Source organism: Podarcis filfolensis, assembly GCF_964270895.1.
Source record: "Podarcis filfolensis genome assembly, chromosome: 6".
Taxonomy (NCBI): domain Eukaryota; kingdom Metazoa; phylum Chordata; class Lepidosauria; order Squamata; family Lacertidae; genus Podarcis; species Podarcis filfolensis.
The window spans coordinates 24069836-24095429 of record NC_139609.1 but is presented as its reverse complement, the minus strand read 5'-3'; the positions used below and the strand labels follow the sequence as shown (position 1 = coordinate 24095429).

The window sequence follows — 25594 nt, the reverse complement described above, 5'->3', positions numbered from 1 at the left end:
CCCTGATGCTTCCAGCCCAGTCAGCTGAGCACAAGGGAACAAAAGGTATTCAATGTTTGCTTTCTGTTTTCCTTACAGTCCGTTTCAACTGTTTCAAACCAAGGGAAGGTATGTATCTCTTTCTGAACTAATTTACTACTGATTTAAGCAACAGCTGGGATGAAGATTGGTGCAGCCACGCTGTCCTCAGTAGGGATGGCTCAAGATGTTTTGCCACCTGAGGCAGAACAGGAAATGTCTTTTGAATTCAACCCAATTTAACTTGTCATTTGACTATTATTATTTTTTGTCAGGTCATAGTGTATGCTCCCAGCCAGCCCTACCCACCCGAAGTAAGCTCTTTTAAAATATCATTTTGTGCTTTGAGGTTTTTATTAATGTGGGAAAAGTTATTTGGGAATGGCTAATTATTTGTATTTCTGTTGTTTTCACAGCGCAACACATACCCATCGGTAAGAATATTTTAATTTTTCTTGCTCTTAAGCTAATTCAACGCAAGAATTCTTCCATTCCTGGAATTATTTCCGGAAGTGATATTTAGGCATGGGTACTTGTGGAACTACAACATATGTTGTACTAGAGTTGCTAATTTTTTTTTGCAAGATCTATTTTTTTAAAAAGACATTTTTTAACAATTTATAAGAAAATTTGCCAAAACCTACACTTCCGACAAAATCTACGCTTCTTGCCTTATGTCCGGATTTTCCCGGACATTTCAGCAATTTCCACCCAGACACAGCTTCTGACAGCTGAATCCCAGCTGTGTCCGGGAAATTCGGGACGTATGCCAGCCCTATGTTGTACTCCTGCTTTGCTTTTCATGAAATGTCCCCTGCGAAAAAAACCCTATTTGTTAATTTGTTTAGCTGATTCTTCAGCAAGATTAAATTCAATGGGGCTTACCTCTGATGAGTCACGCATAAGATTGCACTGTTCATTCCTGAACAACTTTGGGGTCTGCTTTCAAATAAAGCATCATTTGCTTTTTTGCTGGACACTCTCATTTCATCGTTATGCCTAAAAGTCTTTATAAACAATTCATTTTGATTTCCGTGAAACAGCTTTGGGTTTATTCCCATTTCGAGCATGCCCTAATTATCAGCTGGTTTGTTCTGACAAAAGAAACATTCTTCCAGCCTCTCTTCCTAATCATTATCACAGCACAAAGTCATGACTATGAGAATAATGATGTGATGTGTGCATACGCAGTACAAATAAAATGGTTTCTGATTCCTTTTTAGCAACTGGCCAACTCTAAATACAAACACATTCAGGTAAGCATTTCTACCCTGCTTGGTACAGGAATTGCCATTTGCTCAACTGAGCACTAAAGAGTGGTTTTCCCCACAGGGATGGGGAGCTGTGGGGCAAGAGGAACTGTAGATAGGTTTATTGTTTTGAACTGCTAGCTTGAGAGCTTGTGCTTAGAACACTCCACTTCAGTGTAATGATGACACAGGGTTCAGGATGTAGAAGCAGGATAAAGGTAAAGGGACCCATTAGGTCCAGTCGTGGCCGACTCTGGGGTTGCGGCACTCATCTCACTTTACTGGCCGAGGGAGCCAGTGTACAGCTTCCGGGTCATGTGGCCAGCATGGCTAAGCTGCTTTTGGCGAACCAGAGCAGCACACGGAAACGCCGTTTACCTTCCCGCCAGAGCGGTTCCTATTTATCTACTTGCACTTTGATGTGCTTTTGAACTGCTAGGTTGGCAGGAGCAGGGACCGAGCAACGGGAGCTCACCCTATCGCGGGGATTTGAATCGCCGACCTTCTGATCGGCAAGTCCTAGGCTCTGTGGTTTAACCCACAGTGCCACCCGCAGAATATTATCCTGCAAATTTTAATAACAATGCAGCACAAGGGATATCATTTGTAAGAATGGAGTACCCACAAAGTTAGCAAATATTTCAAGAAGGCAGGTACTCCTCTATGTTGAACTAATTAGTTTCCGGTTCCTTTGCAGAGCACTATATATGGGGACAAAATCAAGGCCCAGGTACGTTCTAATTTTTCTTTGGCCATCTATAGGCTTCTCTGTAACAATTAACAGCTTGATTCTGGTCCTTGTTTGCCCTGGCAGATTACCTGCTTTCACAGAGTACTGTGGAAATACGTGCCAAACACCTGAGCTGCAGTCTAAATTGCTAACAACTCAGGGGCCATGAAAGCAGCATGTGCCGTTGCGATGGCTGCGTAATTCCCCCCCTCCCCTGATTGTGAAGAATTAGTAAATTCAGCATTGAAAGAATATTCAGCAAACTCCATGCCTCATGGGTGAGAGCTGTAAACCTCCTCTCTTGACCGCTGAAGAAACAATACATAGCAAAATAAATAAATGAAAGTTGCGATCTGGTGGAGGAATGTGGTCAAATGAGAAATGAAGAAAGACCAAAATAGAGATATTTGCCCATCCAAAGTTAACAATAATCATCTCTCAGCCTCACTTTCCCATCTGTAAAATCAAAATACAACAACATAGCCTAAAGCTTGTGAAGAGGACCCCAAAGAGTCAAGGAATGTCAGACTTCTATTTCTTAAAAGACACCCACCTCCAGCAACACAGTGGTTTGTTTAGTCATGCCGGTTGCCCTGAGCATGCTGGATTCTGACCTGTAAAAGTCAATTTATAAAGATATGGTGCAAACCATGTGTGGGAACAGACCTGATCTCTCTCACACACATCAGAATTTAGCTTCAGTGAAAGCAAGTGAGTTTTCAAGCACACGAATTGCTATAGAATACTCCTGGTTTTAAGCAGAGTTCAGATGCGTTATATCTTCTTTCTAAGAAAATGAGTTGCGATTATCTCTTTACATCTCTTTAATTATATAATTGCACTTGCCCCGATGCTTTTATAACAGTACAAATCATTGTTGTGGCAACTTGCTTTGGTTTATGAGAGGGAGATCGCTGATTGTTCATGCAACAAATATTTATTTTTCCCATCCAGCTTGTCACCTGGGCAGGTGTGACATGCAACTAGTTCGCCACGGTTATATGCCCTCTGTTATTAAATTACATTTTAATAAAAATTGTCGTCTAGGGAAATCTTTGTAGCTATAGGACATTCTGCTGCCTGCACTTTGATTGCAAAATTGTTGTTGTTGTTGTTTTAATTATTATTATTATTATCATCTTCTCCCCCACAGGGCTCAAAACCCCAAGATGACATCCGAATAACCATCCAGGTAACTATAGTGTAGCTGCACTAAATCCTCTAAGTGGCAAAAATGATAACAGTTGTGTTTCTCGGTAATGTTCACTTTGCATCACAAAACCAATTAGCGTTTATATTCGAGATCAGAAATTTGCTTAACAAACAGTCTTGACTGTAATGCGTGCAGGATTTTATTCTAACATGGTGTTATATTGCATTTGAAAGATTTGTTTTACAATGGCTTCTATTTCCCCCCCAATTAGAGTGGACAACCTGGGCGAGTTTGTGATAAGGTAAGTGCTGTTTCACCTCTGAGTTGGATACTAACTAATGTTGGCCTTTCGTCCAAGAAATAAGTTTGGAAGGAAGACTACCTGAACAACCAATAATGCATCAAACTTCCAATAACTGCTTTAAGGACCAAGCATTTGTAAAACAAAAGAAAAGAAAAGAAAACACCAGTGTATATGTGTCTGCAGTTATATATCAGTACTGAGGAAATTCCACAAAAATGTAAATTATTACAGATAGTAATCTGTACTATGCATAAACTCCCTGTCTCCTAACTATTTCACTATTTCTTTTTCCAAAGAAATGATTTGTTTGGTCTTTAAGTAACCCTACGCCCATCAGATAACTTTTAACGGATGCTGAATTTTTCTGCATGTTAGCATATTAGTTGTGTTAATTCAGGAAGTAATTTCTTTCTTTTTCTACTTCACAGACCTCATCCTCCTACAACAGCCAAGCCTGTAAAATGGTAAACATATTCATATGGCTGCAGCTTGATTTCTGCTCCTTTGAGGGATCTGTCTGTTAAAACACACATAGCTCTGGGAGCTTACCCTGTGTTGCAATGTTCCTCTTGTCTACTTGGATATTTGATAAGATTGGGGGGGGGGGAGTCATTAAGAGGTTCTAAGCATACTAGCAAAGAGATTTAGCATATGTGGAGAAAAACTACAGCCAGCAAAACATTTTGCCAAAGCATTTAAGGCCTTGAGACCAGTTCCAAGGCAACAAATACAGCAATTGAAGGAGAACACGATCAGAATGTGAGATCACAGTACATCATGTGACTGTACCATTATATGTGAAATTACAACTCTTCCGACAATGAATGAAATTGCTTTTCAAACGTTTTTATGCTTTTATATTTGTTAATAGCCACGCAAACTGGCTGGAGCAACCCAGTCAGATGGGTGGGGTACAAATAAATTATTATTATTTTAATAATAATAATGTGCCGGTAGGAATCTTCTGCTTGTCTAGAGCTTCTAGCACAGGTCTAGGGGATCTTGGGTCCTCCAGCTGTTGCTGAACTACAACTCCCATCATTCTGGGCCATTCTGCAACTGATGGGAGTTGTAGTCCAACAACATCTGGAGGGCCGACGGTTCCCAAACCTGCTCTAGTATTTCCAATAAGGGTTTGACAGATTAGTTTATTTCCAGCCCGGGTCACTTTTCACCCAATTCCTGTATAACTCTGTGATTATTTTTTTTTTAACTGCACGAAGACATTCCACAAACTTTTTTTTTTTAAAAAAAGTTAGCATGGAAATCCACATTTTTTGTATGCATTTTTTAAAAAAAATTTAAAAAACCAAATTAGAAGGAAGGGGGGCGGGAAGCAAAGTCAGGCACCAGTTCTTAAAGTTAAGAGTTGTTATGAAGGCCAGGTGGGATGGAAACAGGAGGAGAAGCAATATTAAGATGGTTTCGTAGCAGAGCTGGTGGAATGGTCCTGCTTCTCTTCTGCTCTGTGGACTAATGGAATGGTTGCTTCTAGTAGATAACAGCTGAGAAGGAGCCAAAGGCAGCCAGTGGAAGACCCTCCTTCCTTTCTTCCTCTCTCTGCTGCAGCTGTTGAAGTATTGCCTGCCATTTTTTCTACACAGCGAGGTGACCAAAATATCTGTTTTGTTTTTGTTTTTTTTACAGAGTATTCAGTCACAGGGAGGCAGTTCGTACGGCTCTAAGGTAAACAGCCCTGTATAATTCCTACTGGTTTCACTAGGAGTTCTTAGAAGATTGTTATTTTAGTGGTGTGGAAGAACTGCTGCTGGATGGTTCCTGCAGCCATGCTGCTCTGGTAATGTCAGAAACCCAGACGCACCAAGCCGAATAATAATAATAATAATAATAATAATAATAATAATAATAATAATAATAATACAGTGGTACCTCAGGTTAAGTACTTAATTCGTTCCGGAGGTCCGTTCTTAACCTGAAACTGTTCTTAACCTGAAGCACCACTTTAGCTAAGGGGGACTCCCGCTGTTGCCGCGCTGCCGGAGCACAATTTCTGTTCTCATCCTGAAGCAAAGTTCTTAACCCGAGGTACTATTTCTGGGCTAGCGGAGTCTGTAACCTGAAGCCTATGTAACCTGAAGCGTATGTAACCCGAGGCACCACTGTAATAATAATTTATTATTTATACCCCGCCCATCTGGCTGGGTTTCCCCAGGCACTCTGGGTGGCTTCCAGCAGAATATTAAAATACAATGATTCATCAAATATTAAAAGCTTCCCTAAACAAGGAAGTCTTCCGCCCATGCATGCATGCACAGTTCTTGGGATACATCCGCAGAACTTTCTTTAAAAAACAACAACATGCTTTGTGCCAACCGACTTGTTGACAACAAGGTGTGTGTGTGCTCCCTGCAAACGGTTCATAAGTGCGATCAGTTTTTATTTTGATTATTTAAGCCCTTCATATATTGCTCAGTTACCTAAGTTTTTAAAGAGAGATTTGCACCTGCAGTTGCATCAGTGAGAGAAACCCCTTTTGCAGCACATCCAACTAGAGAAATGGTTTAAATATTATGTGTTCGTATAGTTTTAACCCACTCTGGGACTTTATGGTGAAGGGTGGGTAAGAAATCAATAATAATTAGAATAACAACACATTTTTAAATGCAGAAATCGGTAGTCTTGAGTCTTGTCCCTGCCTGGATCAGAGCAAAAATAGCCAACATTAAATGCACGTTCATAATGTTTTCTGAACGCAATAATTTCATGACACACTATGGTTTTCCAAAACATTACCTGTTGTCTTAAAATACGAAGCAAATATTATTTGCTTAATTATTCCAGTAGCCTTAAAATATGGAGGAAATACTCTCTTCAGCAGTTGGAAATTACCCCCCTTGCCTTATAATTTCCATGGCCATACCTTTTGCAAATCTTTATTTATTGATTCATTCAGATTTATAATTTGCCCTTCCTCCCCAAAGGGTGTGAAGAGCAGCTCAGAATAATAATGTTACTTAAAAACCAATTCAGTGCAGCTCTGTAACACACTGCAGGCAGCATTTAAAACCAGCAGCGTAAAAATACTCATAAAAATTTGGCCAGAGCCTGGATAAATAAGGGAAGTTTTACATGGGTTTTATTGAATGCAGGTAAAAAGGGGGCCTGCCTGATTTCCTTTGGGAAACCGTTCCATAGGTGGGGCGTCTCCACTGAAAATGGCCCATCTTCATGCTATTCCTATTGATTTACCACAGAAAGAGTCCCTCCCCAAGATAACAGATTTAAGGTTGAATAGTACAGGTGATGGCGTTCTTTAATGTTGACAAGACTTTTTGTGTGTATGTGCTTTAGCTGAGTGGATCCTCTACTTCGGTTGGTGGCAGTGGAGTCTCTGTGACATTTGGTGGCAGTGGATCCCCAGGCTCAGTTGGTGGCGGCAGATACCCTAATTCAGCTGGTGGCAGTGGATCCTCGACTTCAGTTGGCAACAGCGGGGTCTCTATTACTTTTGGAGGCAGTGGATCTCCTGGTTCTGTTGGCAGTGGATCCTCGAGTTCGGTTGTGAGCAGCGGATCCTCGAGTTCGGTCGTGAGCAGTGGATCCTCTTCTAAAGCTGGAGGTAGCATCTGCGGCCAGGTAAGAATTGCCACAAATGCGTGGCAGAGGAACTTGCCAAGATTGTGTCATATCTTGTAGTGTTAAAAAACGGTTTGTTTCATTGACCCTAGTGTAAGCAGATTAAGAAAATTGAATAATACGAGGACTGGTTTAAATTGACGTTGTTCCTGACAAATACCTTTTTTGTATCCATTCTGATTTATTGCATTGTGGGTGATGTTTCAAAATTAAAAATTCAGATTTCTATCATCATTTTTGCACCGTAAGTTGATAGAGTTATCATCAGTTGCCAGCAGCTTAGCTTTCTGCTGGTTCATTTTACAAACCACTTTCAGTTAACAGGCAACTCTAAACTTACGCTGGGGTTACATTCTGGATATTGGGCCTAAAGCCGAAATCACGTTTCGTAAACACACATTGGGCTCAGTGGTGGGTGCAATTGCCAAAGTCTTTTTTCCTAGACACCCATCCTATTCCCATCTCATTTAAAAAAAACATTTTATTCTTTTGCCAAGCACGTAAAGCTGAATGTGCACAAGTTAAATGTGCATAAGTTGCAAGGTATTTGTATTTGAAAATAAAGCCCAAAACCAAGTGGAATATACCTTCTGTGAAATAAGTCTGCTCACCTTTTCTGGAGGGCAGTGTTGCAGCCAGGGATCTGGGACACTGCGGTGATCAGGTGTGAGGGCGGAGAGTTGACCCCCCCCATATTGTTCCGGCCATGTTGCCGGCGTTGGATGGGGCCATGCCTAGTGTGGCCCCGCTGGCCAATCAGTGCCAGTAGGGGGAATGGCCACAGGAGATTTAACCACGGTATGGTCCGGGGCCCTCCTCTCTCGCCCTTTCGCCGGATCTTCCAATCCCATCCACCCTCTTTTCATGCTTTGCTCTGATATGACTGCTATGGACAAATGTTGGCCACCATATTGTTGGTGCTGGGTACTTGGCAAATTGGTACCAGCCATTTGGTTTTCGCCTACCTTGCAGCAATCGTCACAACTTTGTGAGGTTAGGCATTGGGCGGGTGGCGCTGTGGGTTAAACCACAGAGCCTAGGACTTGCCCATCAGAAGGTTGGCGGTTCGAATCCCCGCAACGGGGTGAGCTCCCGTTGCTTGGTCCCTGCTCCTGCCAACCTAGCACTTTGAAAGCACGTTAAAGTGCAAGTAGATAAATAGGTACCGCTTCGGCGGGAAGGTAAATGGCGTTTCCATGCGCTGCTCTGGTCCGCCAGAAGCAGCTTAGTCATGCTGGCCACATGACCCGGAAACTGTACGCTGGCTTCCTCAGCCAATAAAGCGAGATGAGCGCCGCAAACCCAGAATCAGCCACGACTGGACCTAATGGTCAGGGGTCCCTTTACCTTTACTTAAGCCTATGTTTGGATTGAGGGGATGTTGTAGACTCCACCTGCCCCTCCTCATTAAGGGTATCCTCATAAAGGGATCTGGGGGTGTGGATTCTGTCCAATGCCCAGATGTGGGCTAGGGCCATGCCACGACCTCAGCGGGGACCCCTGGGGTGCCCCTATTTGATGTAAGTCATAGGACTCCCCCTATTGGTGGTTTACCCTTAGATGGACTCCCTGAAGATGGGCAGGAGTCAAAATATACTCTGGCTTTACCCAATACGTAAGCCAAACCGCTCACATCTGTAACCAATAAAGTTGTGGCCTATTTGAACCCATAAACCTAAATACTCGTGTCCGTGTGTTTTTTATCCACTAGGGAACGGAGCCTTGGCACGCAAATAAATACTGGTTGAAGAACCCATAGCAAATGTAAAAGGCATAGCTGATTTATCTGTGCAGACCGTATTTGTCTGTCTATTAAGTCTTTGTCAGCTTGATAATTAATGCCCAGTTAGTAGTTTAATTAACTGACACAATCTCTTCTCGACCAATGGAGTTGAAGATCGAAATAAATGTCCACCTGAAGTAAAAATATGATTTGTTTTTGAGGAGGAGGATTGCTATTAATGTTCATAATTTTCTCTTAGGGCTATACAACTGATGGCAATCCTTGCAAACCGGTAAGATTCCTCTGCTCTGAATTCTTTGAAGGCTCGTGTCCAGCGTGGATCTTAATATCGTGAAATCTTTTCCCTGACTCAGCAGCTGTAATTTTGTATTGGGATTTAGTCTCCTGGTCTTGCTTCCTGCCTACTAATTTGGTCCCTATATTTAAAAAGGGTAGTACAGAGAGAAATACCACATTAATGTACTTGGGACCCACACAGTGGGAGAAGCCAGCACCCCACCCTCCTGTACCAAAAGTAGTGTAGATGCAGGTCCACACTTAACAAAATTAATGTTTTTATTAATTATTTCTCCCACAGGGTGGATCAACATCTCAGCAAAGTTCTGGAAGTATCCAGGTAAAGGATTCCTACTGAAAATATTCCCTCGTGGCATTTTTAATGGTTCTAATTTATCATACATTTCTATATTATTCTGTTGTTTGCCTCCTCGTTGCAGTGATATAGCGTAATGTGGCTATATACAGGATACAGTCCTCATTTACTCCCTTTGCAAATCTTTCATATTTTTGTTGGTGTTAAAGGTGCCAATCTTTTTTTTTATATTCTGACAATATACAGTATTATAAATTATTTGCTTTTCAGGGTGGATCATCATCCCAGCAAACTTATGGAAGTTCCCAGGTAAAGCAGCTCTTCATTTCCCTACATTTTAACCCATTTTGCTAAAAAAGTTAATACTGCATCATTTGCCATTTCCCTGTTTCCAAGAAAACACTGGTTTTTGTATTGTTTCCATTGTAGGGCGGATCATCATCTCAACAATCTTACGGAAGTAGCCAGGTAGAACTGTTTTGAACCTTCCTATATTATTATGGACTAAGTATTAGTATTATTAATAATAATACTGCATCATTTGGTATTTGAAAAGGTCCCAGTTCGCGAGAAAATACTGTTTTTGTTCCTTCTTTCCCTTGTAGGGTGGATCATCATCCCAACACACTTACGGGAGTAGCCAGGTACAGCTGCTTTTAACTTAATAATAATAATAATAATAATAATAATAATAATAATAATAAATATTGCACCATCTGGTATTTGAAAAGGTCCACTTTCACAAGTAAAGACTGTTTTCCCTCCTTCTTTCCCTTGTAGGGCGGCTCATCCCAGCAAACTGGAAGCAAACAGGTAAATTGCATATTGTATATCCCCCATTAGCATTATGGTCTAGCACACATTTGGGTCACCTGTGGGACTTTAAGTTGGACTACAAGTCTAAACTGGACTGGATTACTGATTATAGGCTGCGCTGTCTGAGGCTGATGGGAGTCCAATGGGCACAGGTCCCCCATCCCTAAACATGAAGAGCCTAGGACCCATTTCTACATAGCGGCTGCTCCCTGTACAAAAGCCGATAACAATGCAAAAGTGCACATCTGTATGGTTTATGCGAATGGGTCCATGTAACAGTTTCCAGTGCTCCACCTCCTGGAAGGAGAGTACACATTCTCGCGGACATCACGACTGATTGTTTCAATTAAGTGTGCAGCCGTTGCTCATTTTATATTTGGAGAGTACAGTGGTACCTCGGGTTACATACGCTTCAGGTTACAGACTCCTCTAACCCAGAAATATTGCTGCAGGTTAAGAACTTTGCTTCAGGATGAGAACAGAAATCATGCTCCGGCGGCGCAGCGGCAGGTCCCATTAGTTAAAGTGGTGCTTCAGGTTAAGAACAGTTTCAGGTTAAGTACGGACCTCCGGAATGAATTAAGTACCGTATTTTTCGCCCTATAGGGCGCACCGGCCCATAGGGCGCACCTAGTTTTTTGGGGGGGCGGGGAACTCCCGCCGGGCTCCCAAGGCTTGTGGATAGCTTCCTGAAGCCTGAAGCCTGGAGAGTGAGAGGGGTCGGTGCGCACCGACCCGTCTCGCTCTCCAGGCTTCAGCGAAAGCCTGTATTCGCCCCATAGGACGCACACACATTTCCCCTTCATTTTTGGAGGGGGAAAAATGCGTCCTATAGGGTGAAAAATACGGTACTTAACCTGAGGTACCACTGTACCAACTTATTTCCAACTGGAAAATCATTTTGCTTCTCTTTTAGCAGTACTGGGGAAGAACCTTTGGACCATGGGCTTTATTTGGCCCACCAGGTCTCTTCAAATGGCGCCCAAGGCCATTTTTTAAGGAAAATTCTTCCCCCTGCCAATCACGTGATGTCATTTCCTGCTCCCACCCTCATTTTCTTCCACTTTGGGCCCTTGGTCCAGAGGTTCCCCAGCCCTAATTATATTCTTTCCTAGACTGAATGTACTTTGATTTATGGAATATATACATATATATCTTGAAAGGAAGTAACTGTTGTTTTTTCCTTCCTTCCAACTTTCCACAGGGTGGTTCATATTCCCAAGGAGGCAACTATAATCCTTGTGGACTGGTATGTCCCTTTCTTGTTGTTTGTTAACTTAAAAAGGTAAAGGTACCCCTGCCCGTACAGGCCAGTCGGGTCCGACTCTAGGGTTGTGCGCCCATCTCACTTAAGAGGCCGGGGGCCAGCGCTGTCCGGAGACACTTCCGGGTCACGTGGCCAGCGTGACAAAGCTGCTCTGGCGAGCCAGCACCAGCGCAGCACACGGAAACACCGTTTACCTTCCCGCTAGAAAGCGGTACCTATTTATCTACTTGCACTTAGGGGTGCTTTCGAACTGCTAGGTGGGCAGGAGCTGGGACCGAACGACGGGAGCTCACCCCGCTGTGGGGATTCAAACCGCCGACCATGCGATCGGCAAGCCCTAGGCGCTGAGGTTTTACTCACAGCGCCACCCGCGTCCCTTTGTTAACTTAGTTTAAGATATTTGGCTATAAAGTGCCAACTTCCCTGCTGGCTTTTGAAATTGTATCTTTAACTGATAGCATATTATGCATTACTTTAAGCAACAGTTTAAATAAACCAGAGTGCCTTAAAAATGTATTATTTTTTTTCCTTCCAGGATGGTTATACCGGTAAAATAACCAGCAGTAGCAACTGTCCACAGGTAAAAATTCTATGTCTTCTATGGTGAAACCACTAACAGGTGAAACCACTAACAGGTGAAACCACATGCAAGGTGTCTGTGGATGAAAGTGTGCTATTGTTGTTGTTTAGTCATTTAGTCGTGTCCGACTCTTCGTGACCCCATGGACCAGAGAACGCCAGGCTTATAGCTACACCAAATGTCCACAGTTAAGCATTTTCAGTGTGAAAAGCAGGGAGTTTCTGCTCTCGAATGCCCCATTTCAAGCGTTACTCAGTCCCTTTTTCCTTAATATGGGACCTCTTCCTAACTGTGTGACCCCAGGCAATCCCTGGCAGCTTTTGAAAACTTTTCTTTTCTAAGCAAACAAAATATGCATAGGCAAACACAATTGCCCTCACTCCACATAATTCACGTCCACTGAAAGCTTATCCAGTACAGTCGTACAGCTTAGTTCTTGAACGTTTTGGCTCCTGAACGCCGCAAATCCGGAAGTGACTGTTCTGGTTTGTGAACTATTTTTGGAAGCCGAACATCTGACGGGGCTTCCACAGCTTCCGATTGGCTACATGAGCTTCCTGCAGCCAATCAGAAGCCGCGGTTTGGTTTCCAAATGTTTTGGAAGTTGAACGGACTTCCGGAACGGATTCCATTCGACTTCCAAGGTACGACTGTACTGCCATCTGGCTCCATGAAGGAATTGTAGGAATGTGCGCTTTCAGAAGCACCTGTGTGTCATTTAGTGGGTCTAAGCAGGAATAGTTGCTAATGTAATATTTGAAATACTTCAAAGTAATGCGTGTTTTCTCCATAGCGCGGACAAAGTGGATCATATAGCGGCAGCAGTGGCAGCAGTGGCAGCAGCGGCGGCAGCGGCAGCAGCCAATATGGACAGGTAAAAGCTTTCGATGTGTAATAAAACTGATGGATTTCCTAAAAAGTTTTATTCCGTTTCTGCTTCTAAATATAGAAAGTAACTTAGTGCAGAGATTTTAAAGTGGCCACTAAATCTGTTTTGCAATTATTATTATTATTATTATTTGTATAGGTTGGCTCATATGGCAGCAGCAACAGCCAATACGGACAGGTAAAAATACCTTTTTCATATATAGCATATATAATATGTGCAATATATGGGAGTCATAGTATACAAGCAAGGCTTTTAAGCTCTCCGCCCTGCTTTCCAGGCTCTGGGATGCTCTCGTGGGACTGTCCAAGTTTCCCTGAGATCTCGCGAGAGCATCCCAGAGCCTGATAAGTAAGGAAGAGAGATTAAAAGTTCTTTCTCTGCCAGGAAAGCACAGTGCAAAAAGAGCTTTTAAGCTCCTCACCTTCCATGCATTTAATCTGTGTGGTTTCAGCCAGCAGGCCTTCAGCCGTGCAAGGTTGAAATCACACAAGTTAAATGCGTGTAAGACATGATCGTACTGTATGCCAGATGCGAGGAGTCTTTTTCATCCTGAGGGCCGCAGTCACTTCTGGGCAGCCAACCGAGGGCCACATGCCAGCACACAGAGATCTAAAAAATAAAATAGAAAGTAGTTTGGTGCAGATATGTTAAAGTAATCCTTTGGTAGTAATACATGTTTTCTATGCAGAGTGGATCATACGGTGGTGGCAGCAACCAATTTGGACAGGTAAAACCACCTTTAATGTACAGTTTATAGTTTATCTAATATATGTGCTAGTAATAGTATACTCTGGGTGTAGGGGACGTTTTTCAGCCTAAGAGCCACATCTGGGCAGCGTTCTGAGGGCCAAATGCCAGCACATAGAGATATGGGAAGTAAAAGTAAAAATGAAATAATAATAATAATAATAATTTAATAAATAATTAATTTTAGTATTTATACCCAGCCCATCCTGCTGGGTTTTCCCAGCCACACTGGGCAGCTTCCAGTACACATAAAAACATAATAAAACATCAAACATAAAAACCTTCCTGATGCAGGGCTGCCTTCAGATGTCTTCTAAAAGTTGTGTTGTTCGTTATCTCCTTGACATCTGATGGGAGGGCGTTCCACAGGGAGGGCACCACTTGCTGAGAAGGCCCTCTGCCTGGTTCCCTGTAACTTCACTTCTCGCAGTGAGGTAACCACCAGAACACCCTCGGAGGAGGACCTCAGTGTCCGGGCTGGGGGGTGGGGGTGGAGATGCTCCTTTGGGCCTACTGGACTGAGGCCGTTTAGGGCTTTAAAGGTCAGCACCAACACTTTGAATTGCGCTCGGAAATGTACTGAGAGCCAATGTAGATGTTTTAGGACTGGTGTTACAGTATATGGTCCTGGTGGTCACTCCCAGTCACCAGTCTAGCTGCCACATTCTGGATTAGTTGTAGTTTCCGAGTCACTTTCAAAGGTAGCCCCACGTAGAGCGTATTGCAGTGGTCCAAGCGGGAAATAACCAAATCATGCACCATGCACTCGTCAAACAGTCTGAGGGCAAGTGGGATCTCAGTCAGCATACCAGATGGAGCTGGTAGACAGCTGCCCTGGCCACAGAATTGACCTGTTCCTCCACGGAACAGAAAGTAGCTTTGTGCAGATATTTTAAATTAATCCTTCTGTAACAAATGTGTTCTCTGCAGAGTGGATCCTACGGTGGTGGCAGCAACCAATACGGACAGGTAAAATTTAAAGCAATACGGACAGGTAAAATTTAAAATAATAGAGAAAATAGTTTGGTGCGGATATATTAAAGTAACCCTTCTGTAATAAATGTTTTCTCTGCAGAGTGGATCATACAGTGGTGGCAGCAACCAATATGGACAGGTAAAAGCACTTTTAATAGACATTTTATAGAGGATATAATATATATGCTAGTATTAGACAGTCTACTCTAGGCGTGGGGAAACATTTTCAGCCCGGGGTCCACATTCTCATCTGGGAAGCCTTCTGAGGGCCACACGCCAGCTCACAGAGATTTAGGAAATAAAATTAAAAATAATATAGAAAGTATCATTGTGCAGATATCTTAAAGTAATCCTTCTGTAATGAATGTTTTCTCTGCAGAGTGGCTCATATGGCAGCGGCAACAAATTTGGACAGGTAAAAAGACTTTTAATAGCATATCCTAGTTGTGGGGAACCTTTTTCAGTCTTGAGGGCCACCTTCCCTTCTGGGCAACCTTCCGAGGGCCACATGCCAGATGTCATAGATTTGATGAACACAGAGGAATAGTGGGAGTAACCAGCCGGGGAACCCCCAAGGAAGAAGACTCAGAGCCCGGGGATTGGTGGTGGGATGACAAAGAGTGGTCAGAGGGAGAAGACTAGGGCGAAGAGGTGTTGGAAGATGAGGAGGTAACAGGATTTAGTGAGCAGGAAGAGGCTGTGGTAGAGGGAAGTTCAGAAATAGGAGCGGAAGCAGGAGAGGAGGGAAGCCAAGAGGTAGAGATGAGTTCAGCTGGTGAAGAGGCATGGTTGTCTCCCTCTCCTCTGTGACAAGCTCCTGTCCCCCTGAACCAGAAGAGGCATGAAAAGGGCAGAGGAGAGGTTGGCTCTAAGTAGGCACAGTCTCAGATTGCTTGGGAAAAGCCTTGGAGGGGGTGGTACTTAGATGGCTATGGAGAGGCAGGGACCTTCAGTCTTGGAAGCTGATGATTCATGTAGTAAGACCACTGGGAATGAGCTGCTCTGCACATTAGACCTGACGCTCAACTGAGTCTGTGGAGGTTGTGTTTTAGCTAATAAAGAGTTAACGCCATCTTTGAACTGTGTGGTATTGACTGGCAGGCTCTGGTGAAACCAGCAGATAGAGATATAGGAAATACAATTTAAAATAATAGAGAAAGCAGTTTGGTGCGGATATATTAAAGTAACCCTTCTGTAATAAATGTTTTCTCTGCAGAGTGGATCATACGGTGGTGGCAGCAACCAATACGGACAGGTAAAAACACTTTTAATAGACAGTTTATAGAGTATATAATAGATATGCTAGTAATAGACAGTCTACTCTAGGTGTGGGGGAACTTTTTCAGCCCGGGGTCCACATTCTCATCTGGGAAGCCTTCTGAGGGCCACACGCCAGCTCACAGAGATTTAGGAAATAAAATTAAAAATAATTTAGAAAGTATCTTTGTGCAGATATCTTAAAGTAATCCTTCTGTAACAAATGTTTTCTCTGCAGAGTGGCTCATATGGCAGCGGCAACAAATTTGGACAGGTAAAAAGACTTTTAATAGACAGCATACCCTAGTTGTGGGGAACCTTTTTCAGTCTTGAGGGCCACCTTCCATTCTGGGCAGCCTTCCGAGGGCCATACGCCAGATGTCATGGACTTGTTGGACACAGAGGAATGGTGGAAGGAACGAGCCGGGGAACCCCCAAGGGAAGAAGACTCAGAGCCATTAATATGCAGGTTAAAGAGTATATATGTGCTAGTAATAGACAGTATACACCAGGTCTGGGGAACCTTTTTCATCGTGAGGGCATAAAAAGTGGATTATTTAAAATGTTCAATCTATGCTAACATCCATCTTCTCCACTTTCTGTTAAACAATATTTATTTTAAGTCAAGGTGTCAGAAATCATTCATTTCTTTTCCCCACGAAAAGTCCGAGATTGTTATTATTGATAAATGCCAACCATATTATTTCTTTTGACCTCCCTTTATTCCCACTACCATTACCCCATATTGAGTAAATTCTTCTGTCCATGTCCATTTAAAAATCTCTCCACTGTGATCACATATTGGGCTAATATTCCCTATTTTTTTTCCTTATTATATATCCTTTAGTTCATGCCCATTCCGTTATGTTCAAATTCTACTCCCTGGTGTTGTGTTTGTGATAGTATTCTGATCTCCTCCTTTAGGACCTTCTATTTTTTTATTTTTCCAGCCTTAGAAACAATATATAGAAAGTAGGCTTGTGCATATATATTAAAGTAACCCTTCTATAATAAATGTTTTCTCTGCAGAGTGGCTCATATGGCAGCAGCAACCAATTTGGACAGGTAAAAACACTTGTAATATGCCGTTTATAGAGTATATAGTATATGTGCTAGTAATAAACAGTATACACAAGGGGGGGGCTTTTTCAGCCTGAGAACCGCATTTCCTTCTGAGCAGTCTTCTGAGGGCCACACGCCAGCACACATAAACATAGAAAATAAAATAAGAGTGAGATAGGAAGTAACTGTGCAGATATATTCAAGTAACCCTCTTGCAATAAATGTTTTCTGTACAGGGTGGGTCATACGGTGGCGGCAGCAGCCAATTTGGACAGGTAATTTATATCTATCTATCTATCTATCTATCTATCTATCTATCTATCATCTATCTATCTGTCTATCTCCATAAAATTTTTATTTTTTTTAACCTGCTTCTGAATATAGAAAGTACAGTCATAACTCGGGTTGAATGTGCTTCAGGTTGAACGCTTTCGGGTTGCGCTCCGCAGCAACCCAGAAGTAACATTACTTCCGGGTTTCGCCGCTCGTGCATGCACATACATTCAAAATGATGTCACGCGCATGCGTGGAAGCGGCAAAACACAACCCGCGCACGCGCCGTCGCATCTTACGTTCTATTCAGGATGCAAACGGGGCTCCGGAACGGAGCTTAGATTGTGTACACGGCATAAATGTGGGGTACTGTGTCACCCCATAGAAGACATCCATTCACTTTGAATGCTGGTTGGAGAACAGGACTCTGTGTCTGTCTGTGGACTGGCATAGTTTCTTCCCTGGTTTGGGGGGGCATGTCAGGGAACGAGGAAAGGCTGAGGATTTTCGGAATCCATGACTGTAAGATGCATTCAAGGACGGTGACCCAGACCAAGTTATTTAGAGTAAGGTTACCAGACGTCCCCATTTCCCGGGGACAGTCCCCAGATTTACAAATCAGTCCCCGACAAAATCAATCTATTTAGTAGGAAATATTTAGGAAATAGTAGGAAATATTTAGTAGGAAGTTGAAAAGTGTCCCCGGATTCATTGGAAAAAACTTGGTTACCTTAATTTAGAGCAAACTATAACCCACCGGGAAGCGGGTGGCGCTGTGGGTTAAACCACAGAGCCTAGGACTTGCCAATCAGAAGGTCGGCGGTTCGAATCCCCGCGACGGGGTGAGCTCCTGTTGCTTGGTCCCAGCCAGTGGCGTAGCGTGGGTTGTCAGAACCCGGGGCAAGGCAAGTAATTTGCACCCCTAACCCATGGATTTGCGCCCCCTAACCCATGGATTTGCGCCCCCTAACCCTAACCCCCAGGTGTTGCGCCCGGTGCGGCCGGCCCCCCCTGCACCCCCCACGCTACGCCACTGGTCCCAGCTCCTGCCAACCTAGCAGTTCAAAAGCACGTCAAAGTGCAAGCAGGTACCGTTCCGGTAAACCACAGAGCCTAGGACTTGCCGATCAGAAGGTCGGTGGTTCGAATCCCCGCGACAGGGTGAGCTCCCATTGTTCGGTCCCTGCTCCTGCCAACCTAGCAGTTCAAAAGCACGTCAAAGTGCAAGTAGATAAATAGGTACCACTCCGGCGGGAAGGTAAACGGTATTTCCGTGCGCTGCTCTGGTTCGCCAGAAGCGGCTTAGTTATGCTGGCCACATGACCCGAAAGCTATACGCCCGCTCCCTTGTCCAATAAAGCGAGATGAGCGCCGCAACCCCAGAGTTGGCCACGACTGGACTAATGCTCAGGGGTCCCTTTACCTTTACCTATAACCCACATTAAGCATGAGAAAAGTCCACCAGAAATCTATGGGATGTAGCCAACTAAAGTAGGCCCGGTGAAATCAATGGACCTACCAGTAAATGAATCCTAATCCATTAATGTCAGTGGTTCTGATCTGGGTAGTATCCAACCATGGTCATACTCAATCTCTTCTGTTGCCTTGAGGCTCAGTTTCCAGAACTCCTGAGCTTTTGTGCTCCGGACTGGAGCACATGAAACGCAGACTGGGTGCTTTCTCCTGATCTGTTCTTGGCATGCTCTCTTTCTCCTCTGCCATTATGGCAGTTCTGACCTAACATCAATAAGGTTAGGGCTATGAAGATAACCATGGTTCTGGGCAGGGGACCTGGGGTGAGATCTTCCTCTCCAAGTGTAGATCTCTCTCTCTTTCTCTGTCCTCAGAGAGGGAGATCCACTCTATCCTAGTGCCTCTTCCAGAGACCATATTATTGCAGGGCTGGTGCAGATGTATTAAACCAAGCTGGTATCTCAGCAGAAAAATCTGTTTTTTTAAAAAAAAAACAATAGTAATAAACTGTATCCTCTGCAGGGTGGAACATACGGCAGTGGTAGCAGCAGCAGCAGCAGTACCCAATATGGAAAGGTAAAAACACTTTAAAAATACACATGATATAGGGCTTGGTCACTCAGTCAATCTAATCTTTTGTCAACCATCCATTACAGAGAGACCAAAATATGAAATAATAACAAAGTTCAGCCTCTGTAGAACCAGTTAATAAATATCAAAACTGACAGGTTAGGAAATAACAAACATAGCAGGTCTAAGAGATATTACAACCTTCAGATATATTTCCCCCCTGTCGGTAATAAATTTATTTAACACCTCAATAAAGATACTCAAAAGGGTCTCTAAATATCAAATGATTTTTTCTTTCTTTAACACTTTGTATATATATATATATCCCTTGACACTTGAGATGTCTATTTTCAGAGTCCACCTTATTTAAGTTGTTTTACACACTGTTTTTAATACTGTGTTTTCATATTGATGTTTTTTTAATTGTCGTAAACATCCCTGGGGCCTTAGGGTGAAGGGTGGATAATTTAATAATACCAATAACACTTGCTAATGCGCAAAGTATACACAGATCCAGAAAATAAAATGCAGATAAGTATCTCTGCTTATTTCTGCTCCCAAATAGAGGAAGTAGCTTTGTGCAGATAGGTTAAGGTAATCCTTTGTTAAATAAGATGCATTTTTTTCTGTACAGGGTGGATCATTTGGTGGTGGCAGCAGTCAGTACGGACAGGTAAAACATTGTTTTAATATTATAGCATATGTGCAGATTATTCCATGGTATCGTCTGCAGAGAGATGGGGATATCAAGCCTATACTTAGGTTGGAACTAGAGATACACTTCTGCTTTGCCAAGGAAAAAGGCACGCTCAGCCCTGAAGGACAGGAAAAATATACACAAGTAGAAGATGCAAAGAAGTCATGAAAACCAACAGATGCCCACATTCTTCCAGTAAATACTGCCGGTGCCCCATCAGTTCAGGAACTGGGCTGGTGATGACCATCTAAATGTACCCAAACATGGAGGGACACACATCACACACACAACATGCAAGACATGGGACAGTGCCCCCCGCTCCATCTCCCCCAGTGACAGAGCCGGCAACAAACCTCTGGTGTTCCTTGGTGTGCAGCCTTCAGTTCCAGGCTCCTTAACCCATGATATTTATGCAGTTTTTCTCATGGTAAATAATTGGGTTCCTTTTTTTTATTTTTGGCAGGGATCGCAGACTGGTGGACGTTACGGCAATGTCATTTGCGATCAGGTAAGAGTAGCCCTTCTGTGTTGCACCTTACACTTGGCATGTGATGTGCTGATTATCCCAAGGAGATAACATTTCACTTGTTTCTGAGATGAAATCCTAAAGGGATACTCTCACAGTCCCCCCCCCCTCAAAGTTGTTTTTTTAAGCATAGTCATCTTTCTCAATTACCTTTTCTACTTTCATGAACTCATTTAAAAAAAAAGCATAAATATGGATATTATTTTGCCTGAAATCTTCTACTTCACATTCTTCAAACAGTCGTTTCGATATTATAAGGTGATACAACTGAAACTAGAATTTTAAAACGCTGGTAAGACATTACATTTGTCTTGCAGTGCATTACATTTGCACAAAATGATTATACAAGATGAAATTAGTGTTTTTTTTCCTGATTAATTCAGTGGGCTAAAGGAAAGGCAGGAGAAAATAAGACATTTGACTGGGGAAAGCCATTTTCACAACTCTTTATGTTTCTAATATCTGTACTTCAACTTTTAAAACCCACATGGAATCTGATATAAAAATGGCTGTCTTCTGCTTTCTCTCACATTTTAACGAACAGCATCCCCTAGTGGCACATTTCAGATTGACAAACACTCCTAGGTCTGTTGATGATATACACATTTATCACTTTTATACCTATATATCTTGGTGGTTTCCATCACAGAATCCTGTTTCATCAAAGTACTGACAGTTAACCACTAAAGCCCATTAAACCCTTAAAGAACTACAGTTCCTTAAAGTTCCCTGGAGGAGGGGATGCTAAACCATTTCAGTTAGTACTATTGATGCATTCCTAGCTTTGGGCGAGGGACACCTTATATTTAGATATCACAAATTAGTCTCTTGGTTCTGTTTTTCAAAATATATAACAATTTACTATTTCCCCCTCTGCAGGGTGATGCCTCTACTTACGGAGGAAAAGCTGTGGTAAATATTTTTCATTTGTAATATTTTAAAATATCAGTTTAGGCATTGCCTAAGTTGAATTAGGGCGCCACACATTATCCTTTGAATCGGAAGAATGAGACTCTCAGATTTGAACCCTATAATCATCGCTCATGCTCAGGAACCTAAGACTTGACTAACAAATATTCTAGAGTAGGCAACTGTTACAGGCTGTTTCAAACTGCAGCCCATGAAGGAAGTGATAATTCAAATCTTGATATGGCTGCACTACTAAATGGAACCTAATACCAGAAATTTTCTATAGCCTTCCAGGTATGAGAGAAAGCTGGCTGGCTTTCCTTATTATATCACGAGGCTGCTGCACAATTTCTCACTATTGCACAGTTGTGGCACTAGCGATTTCCACTGATCTATTGCATTTGGACCATTGCACATTTTATATTGCCTTGGGGGTGGGGAATGTCAGGGACCTGGCTGGAGGGCTTAGTTCAGCTTCCACTTTCATGGGTCACAAATTGAATGGGCATTATTTTAGGATTTAAAAAAAAAAACCTTTCTGTTTTCATTTCATTCCATGCCACTTATCTCGACAGAGCTCAGCAAACTGTAGAGGCAGAAGGGACGTAGCAGCTCAAGTAAGTACTCTTTGGTTTCCACATGTTGGATTTGCTCCAAATATGCTTCTAAAGAGCATATTTGTGCAAACAAAGCCACAGAGGGATTCATTCAGCATCTGCTAACTTGGGTTTATGTTTTTCCCTTACAGGAGGCATTCACAGCTTTCGTCAGAAAGATTCAGGAAAAACGAGTAAGCACTACCCGTTACCATAATCTCTGTTTTAACTCTTAAAAGAGTCAGCAGGATTGGATTTTATTGGCAGCGCTGGCTCATATGCTCTTGAAATTGTATAAATATATGTAGCTGTATCAACAGGATGCAGGATTCTTTGCCAGCTTTGAGGTCAAGAGAATAAATGCTTTCAAAAACTGTTTCAGGAAGTAGATAACTGCACACGGGTTCATGTACATTAGCAGAGAGTTTTAGTCATACATTCTTGACCCTTCGTGTTGGGTCGTGGTGTGAGTGTGGTATTTGTAAACTGCCTGGTTCCAGCTACCCATGGTATTCTCTGTGGTGTTGTGTACCTAGGCACTTTTCCTAATGTGACATTATAATAATTTTTATTTGACTTGTATATTTGTCATCTTTGTATAGTCCAAGCCTTCATCCACGAAGTTCTAGTTTTCCTGAAAGAAATATCGTAATGGCATCAGACCAAGGCAGTTTTAACTGGTCCTTGCTAGTTTTACCAAATGATAATAAAGCAGAACTTTCAGCCAAATAGAAAAGAAAAAAAACAGTTATTCCATAATTTTATAACATATCTCTCTCTCTCTCAAGTCTTTGATGTTGTGTGTTTCATTTTTAATATGCAAATGTACACATTTGTACGATATGGTCTTCCTGAGGACTTGTGCTCTGTAAGCAGAAAGATCTCACTAATAGATGGCGCCAGCTTTATTATGGAGCCTGAACACTCATGGGTGAATTAGCCAGTTTATGTGGCAAAATATATCAGTCTTTTGAGCTAGGTTGAGTTGAGAAAGAGAAATGCGGTGAGCTTCTTAACTGCAGAGATTTGAACCCAGCTCTTTCACATCTAGTGGAGGGAAGCCAACCTTCCCACTGCTGTTGATCCTCCCTTATAATGCACTGCAGACAAGAGTGTTGAGTGTGTTTCAAGGTGTATGCTATGTTTATACAGAGTAATGCAGAGGCCCTGCAGAGGCATTTTGTAAAATGCAGGTGTTCCTCAGTGGACAAGGTGATGTGGAAAGGTTCCCTGAACATAGGAATGTTGAAGAGCACTGCTCTCAGCTAGAAGCATAAATGTTATCTAAAACTAATGTTTTCTTTCCTTACTTCCCAAGGCACTTCCTGTGATCAGAAAGGCACGGAGTGTGCAAAGCGCTCTCACCAGAAAGACTCGGAGTGAAAAAGTAAGCGCTACTTGTATATATCATAGAATTGTAGAGTTGGAAGGGATCACAAGGATCCTCTAGTTCAACCCCATGCAATGCAGGAATCTTTTGCCCAACATGGGACTCAAACCCACAACCCTGAGAATGGAAGGGAAAGCTGTGGCATGTTTCCATCCAGATGGTGTGTGTTGGCTTCCTCCCATTCTCCTTTGCGCTATCTTTCAAATCCTTTTTGTTTGTTGCTTTAACGTTCAGCTCAGGGAGATTGTAGAGGTTGCTCTAGAAAGTCCCATCCTGTTCAATCTTCTCTGCCAATCCAAATATTTTTTAAAAAAATAGTTGGAAGATATGCTCCAGTACCGATTTCTTTCTATGCTCCTCCAACCCAGCCTGAATTACTGGAATAAAATGTTATGTTGAGAGCAGAACTCCTAATTGGCTTTGTCCTCCAACACTCATTCAGAGATGGAGAAGATCCAAGAAGAGCTTTTTCAAAATCTGATCCCTTGTTATATCTCTGCCCCCGCAACGGGGTGAGCTCCCGTTGCTCAGTCCCAGCTCCTGCCAACCTAGAAGTTTGAAAGCACGTCAAAGTGCAAGTAGATAAATAGGTACTGCTCTGGCGGGAAGGTAAACGGCGTTTCCGTGCACTGCTCTGGTTTGCCAGAAGCGGCTTAGTCATGCTGGCCACGTAACCTGGAAGCTGTATGCCGGCTCCCTCGGCCAGTAAAGCGAGATGAGCACCGCAACCCCAGAGTCGGTCACGACTGGACCTAATGGTCAGGGGTCCCTTTACCTTTACCTATATCTCTGCAGTTCTTTCTGAGCTTCAGGTGGCCCACATCATATTTTGCGAAATGGCTAACCAAACTCTTAGTATGGTACACAATAGTTTGCTTGATGTTCATTCAGATAAAAGCAAGACATTAAAACTTTCCCTTGTCTCTCTCTCTGCAGGCTCGCGCTCTGATCAGAGCAGCTCGGAGTGAAAAAGTAAGGACTGCCTGACACCATTTTCTTCATTTTGACTCTTCAGCACCTGTTGTATTTGCTAGTGCCAAAATTAATTGTTTGTACTGTAGAGGTGTTAAAATAAGGTGCAGGAAATAGCTTTACCTTTGAAGCTAACACAACGCTTGCGCCTAGCAAGAGGCAGAAAGAAGCAAGACTCTCTCGCTGCAGACTGGTGGAGTGTTATAACATTTACAAATCAAGAAGGAACAGGTTGACCTGTGGTATTTCGGAACATGTGGCTGGTCTAACTAATGCATATTTCTGAACTTACCTTTTTACATGATGTAACCTTTCTCTGATAACACTCGGCTTTCTCCTGTGTTTCCATGCTTCCACCCGCAAAAGACATATTTAGGTTATGTTTCAATTTTTGTGTTATATGTGTGTTACTGTACTCAGTTGAATAATCTCAATAAACAAATTACAAATAAAATAAAAGAAGAAGTGTTGTTTGGGCTGCATGAGGAGAGCTAAATGCAGCCCTACGGTGTAGTTAATGGAAGAAATGATTTGGGCCTTATTTCAGACAGGTCTTCGTCAAACAAAGCCTTATTGACTCAGCACTGCCTGCTTAAAACCTACATACATATAATTGTCCACTGAACTGCTAATTGCAGCAGTGGAGGGGAGCTTTCCCCCCAAACCAGACAGCTCTTAATGGCAAAGAAAAAGCACATGTGTCTAAATAAGCACATAAATAAACCAGAAGATGTTTCCTGAAAACTTCTAGGATTATTTATACCTACTTTATACAATGTGTCTCTATATATCGGGGTAGTGAACCCCTTTCCATCAATGGTCCAGATTCAATTATGGCCAACCCTTCATGGTCCACCTTTGACAGGTGGGTGGAGCCACCTATCTGTCAATCACCCAGCATCATATATCATCAGGTGCAAAGCAGCGCTGAACGCAAGCCATGTTTGCAAAGGAACAATCTGGAGCCTGCTCTTGTCAACAAACAATTTGGACCCAAGGCTCCTGATTGTTCCTTTGCAAACATGGCTTGCGTTCAGCACCGCCGAAATTCGGCATCAAATGCAAGATGCATTGTCAATTCTCGAATGAATACAATGTCTACTGAAAGCAGCACAACTTGTTTTTTCATTTCCTTTGTAACTTCGGTGCTGCCTTTCCACTGATTGGGCTCTCAAACTTCTATAGCTTTGAAAATCCGGTGAACAGG

The 25594-nt window shown here is 42.7% G+C and overlaps 1 protein-coding gene across 40 annotated transcripts in view; it reads left to right on the top strand.

The window, feature by feature from the left end:
* The window catches only part of LOC310765465 (uncharacterized protein), a 65456-nt gene that overhangs the window by 16491 nt on the left and 23371 nt on the right, over window positions 1-25594 (top strand). For 30 of the 40 annotated variants that reach the window (XM_083620428.1, XM_083620430.1, XM_083620426.1 and 27 more), the window contains exons 12-46: window positions 79-108; window positions 294-332; window positions 435-452; window positions 1242-1274; window positions 1966-1998; window positions 3152-3190; window positions 3423-3452; window positions 3884-3919; window positions 5103-5141; window positions 6768-7052; window positions 9035-9067; window positions 9374-9412; window positions 9659-9697; window positions 9818-9856; window positions 9994-10032; window positions 10169-10201; window positions 11409-11453; window positions 12007-12051; window positions 12845-12925; window positions 13079-13117; window positions 13629-13667; window positions 14618-14656; window positions 15042-15077; window positions 15879-15917; window positions 16158-16193; window positions 16949-16984; window positions 17218-17256; window positions 19250-19303; window positions 19932-19970; window positions 20458-20502; window positions 21400-21432; window positions 22005-22046; window positions 22178-22219; window positions 23344-23412; window positions 24352-24387. In XM_083620428.1, coding sequence (XP_083476554.1) covers window positions 79-108; window positions 294-332; window positions 435-452; window positions 1242-1274; window positions 1966-1998; window positions 3152-3190; window positions 3423-3452; window positions 3884-3919; window positions 5103-5141; window positions 6768-7052; window positions 9035-9067; window positions 9374-9412; window positions 9659-9697; window positions 9818-9856; window positions 9994-10032; window positions 10169-10201; window positions 11409-11453; window positions 12007-12051; window positions 12845-12925; window positions 13079-13117; window positions 13629-13667; window positions 14618-14656; window positions 15042-15077; window positions 15879-15917; window positions 16158-16193; window positions 16949-16984; window positions 17218-17256; window positions 19250-19303; window positions 19932-19970; window positions 20458-20502; window positions 21400-21432; window positions 22005-22046; window positions 22178-22219; window positions 23344-23412; window positions 24352-24387 — 1638 coding nt within the window. The remainder of the gene's footprint in view (window positions 1-78; window positions 109-293; window positions 333-434; window positions 453-1241; window positions 1275-1965; window positions 1999-3151; window positions 3191-3422; window positions 3453-3883; window positions 3920-5102; window positions 5142-6767; window positions 7053-9034; window positions 9068-9373; window positions 9413-9658; window positions 9698-9817; window positions 9857-9993; window positions 10033-10168; window positions 10202-11408; window positions 11454-12006; window positions 12052-12844; window positions 12926-13078; window positions 13118-13628; window positions 13668-14617; window positions 14657-15041; window positions 15078-15878; window positions 15918-16157; window positions 16194-16948; window positions 16985-17217; window positions 17257-19249; window positions 19304-19931; window positions 19971-20457; window positions 20503-21399; window positions 21433-22004; window positions 22047-22177; window positions 22220-23343; window positions 23413-24351; window positions 24388-25594) is intronic. The other 10 variants (XM_083620437.1, XM_083620434.1, XM_083620433.1 and 7 more) reach the window with 10 other exon arrangements.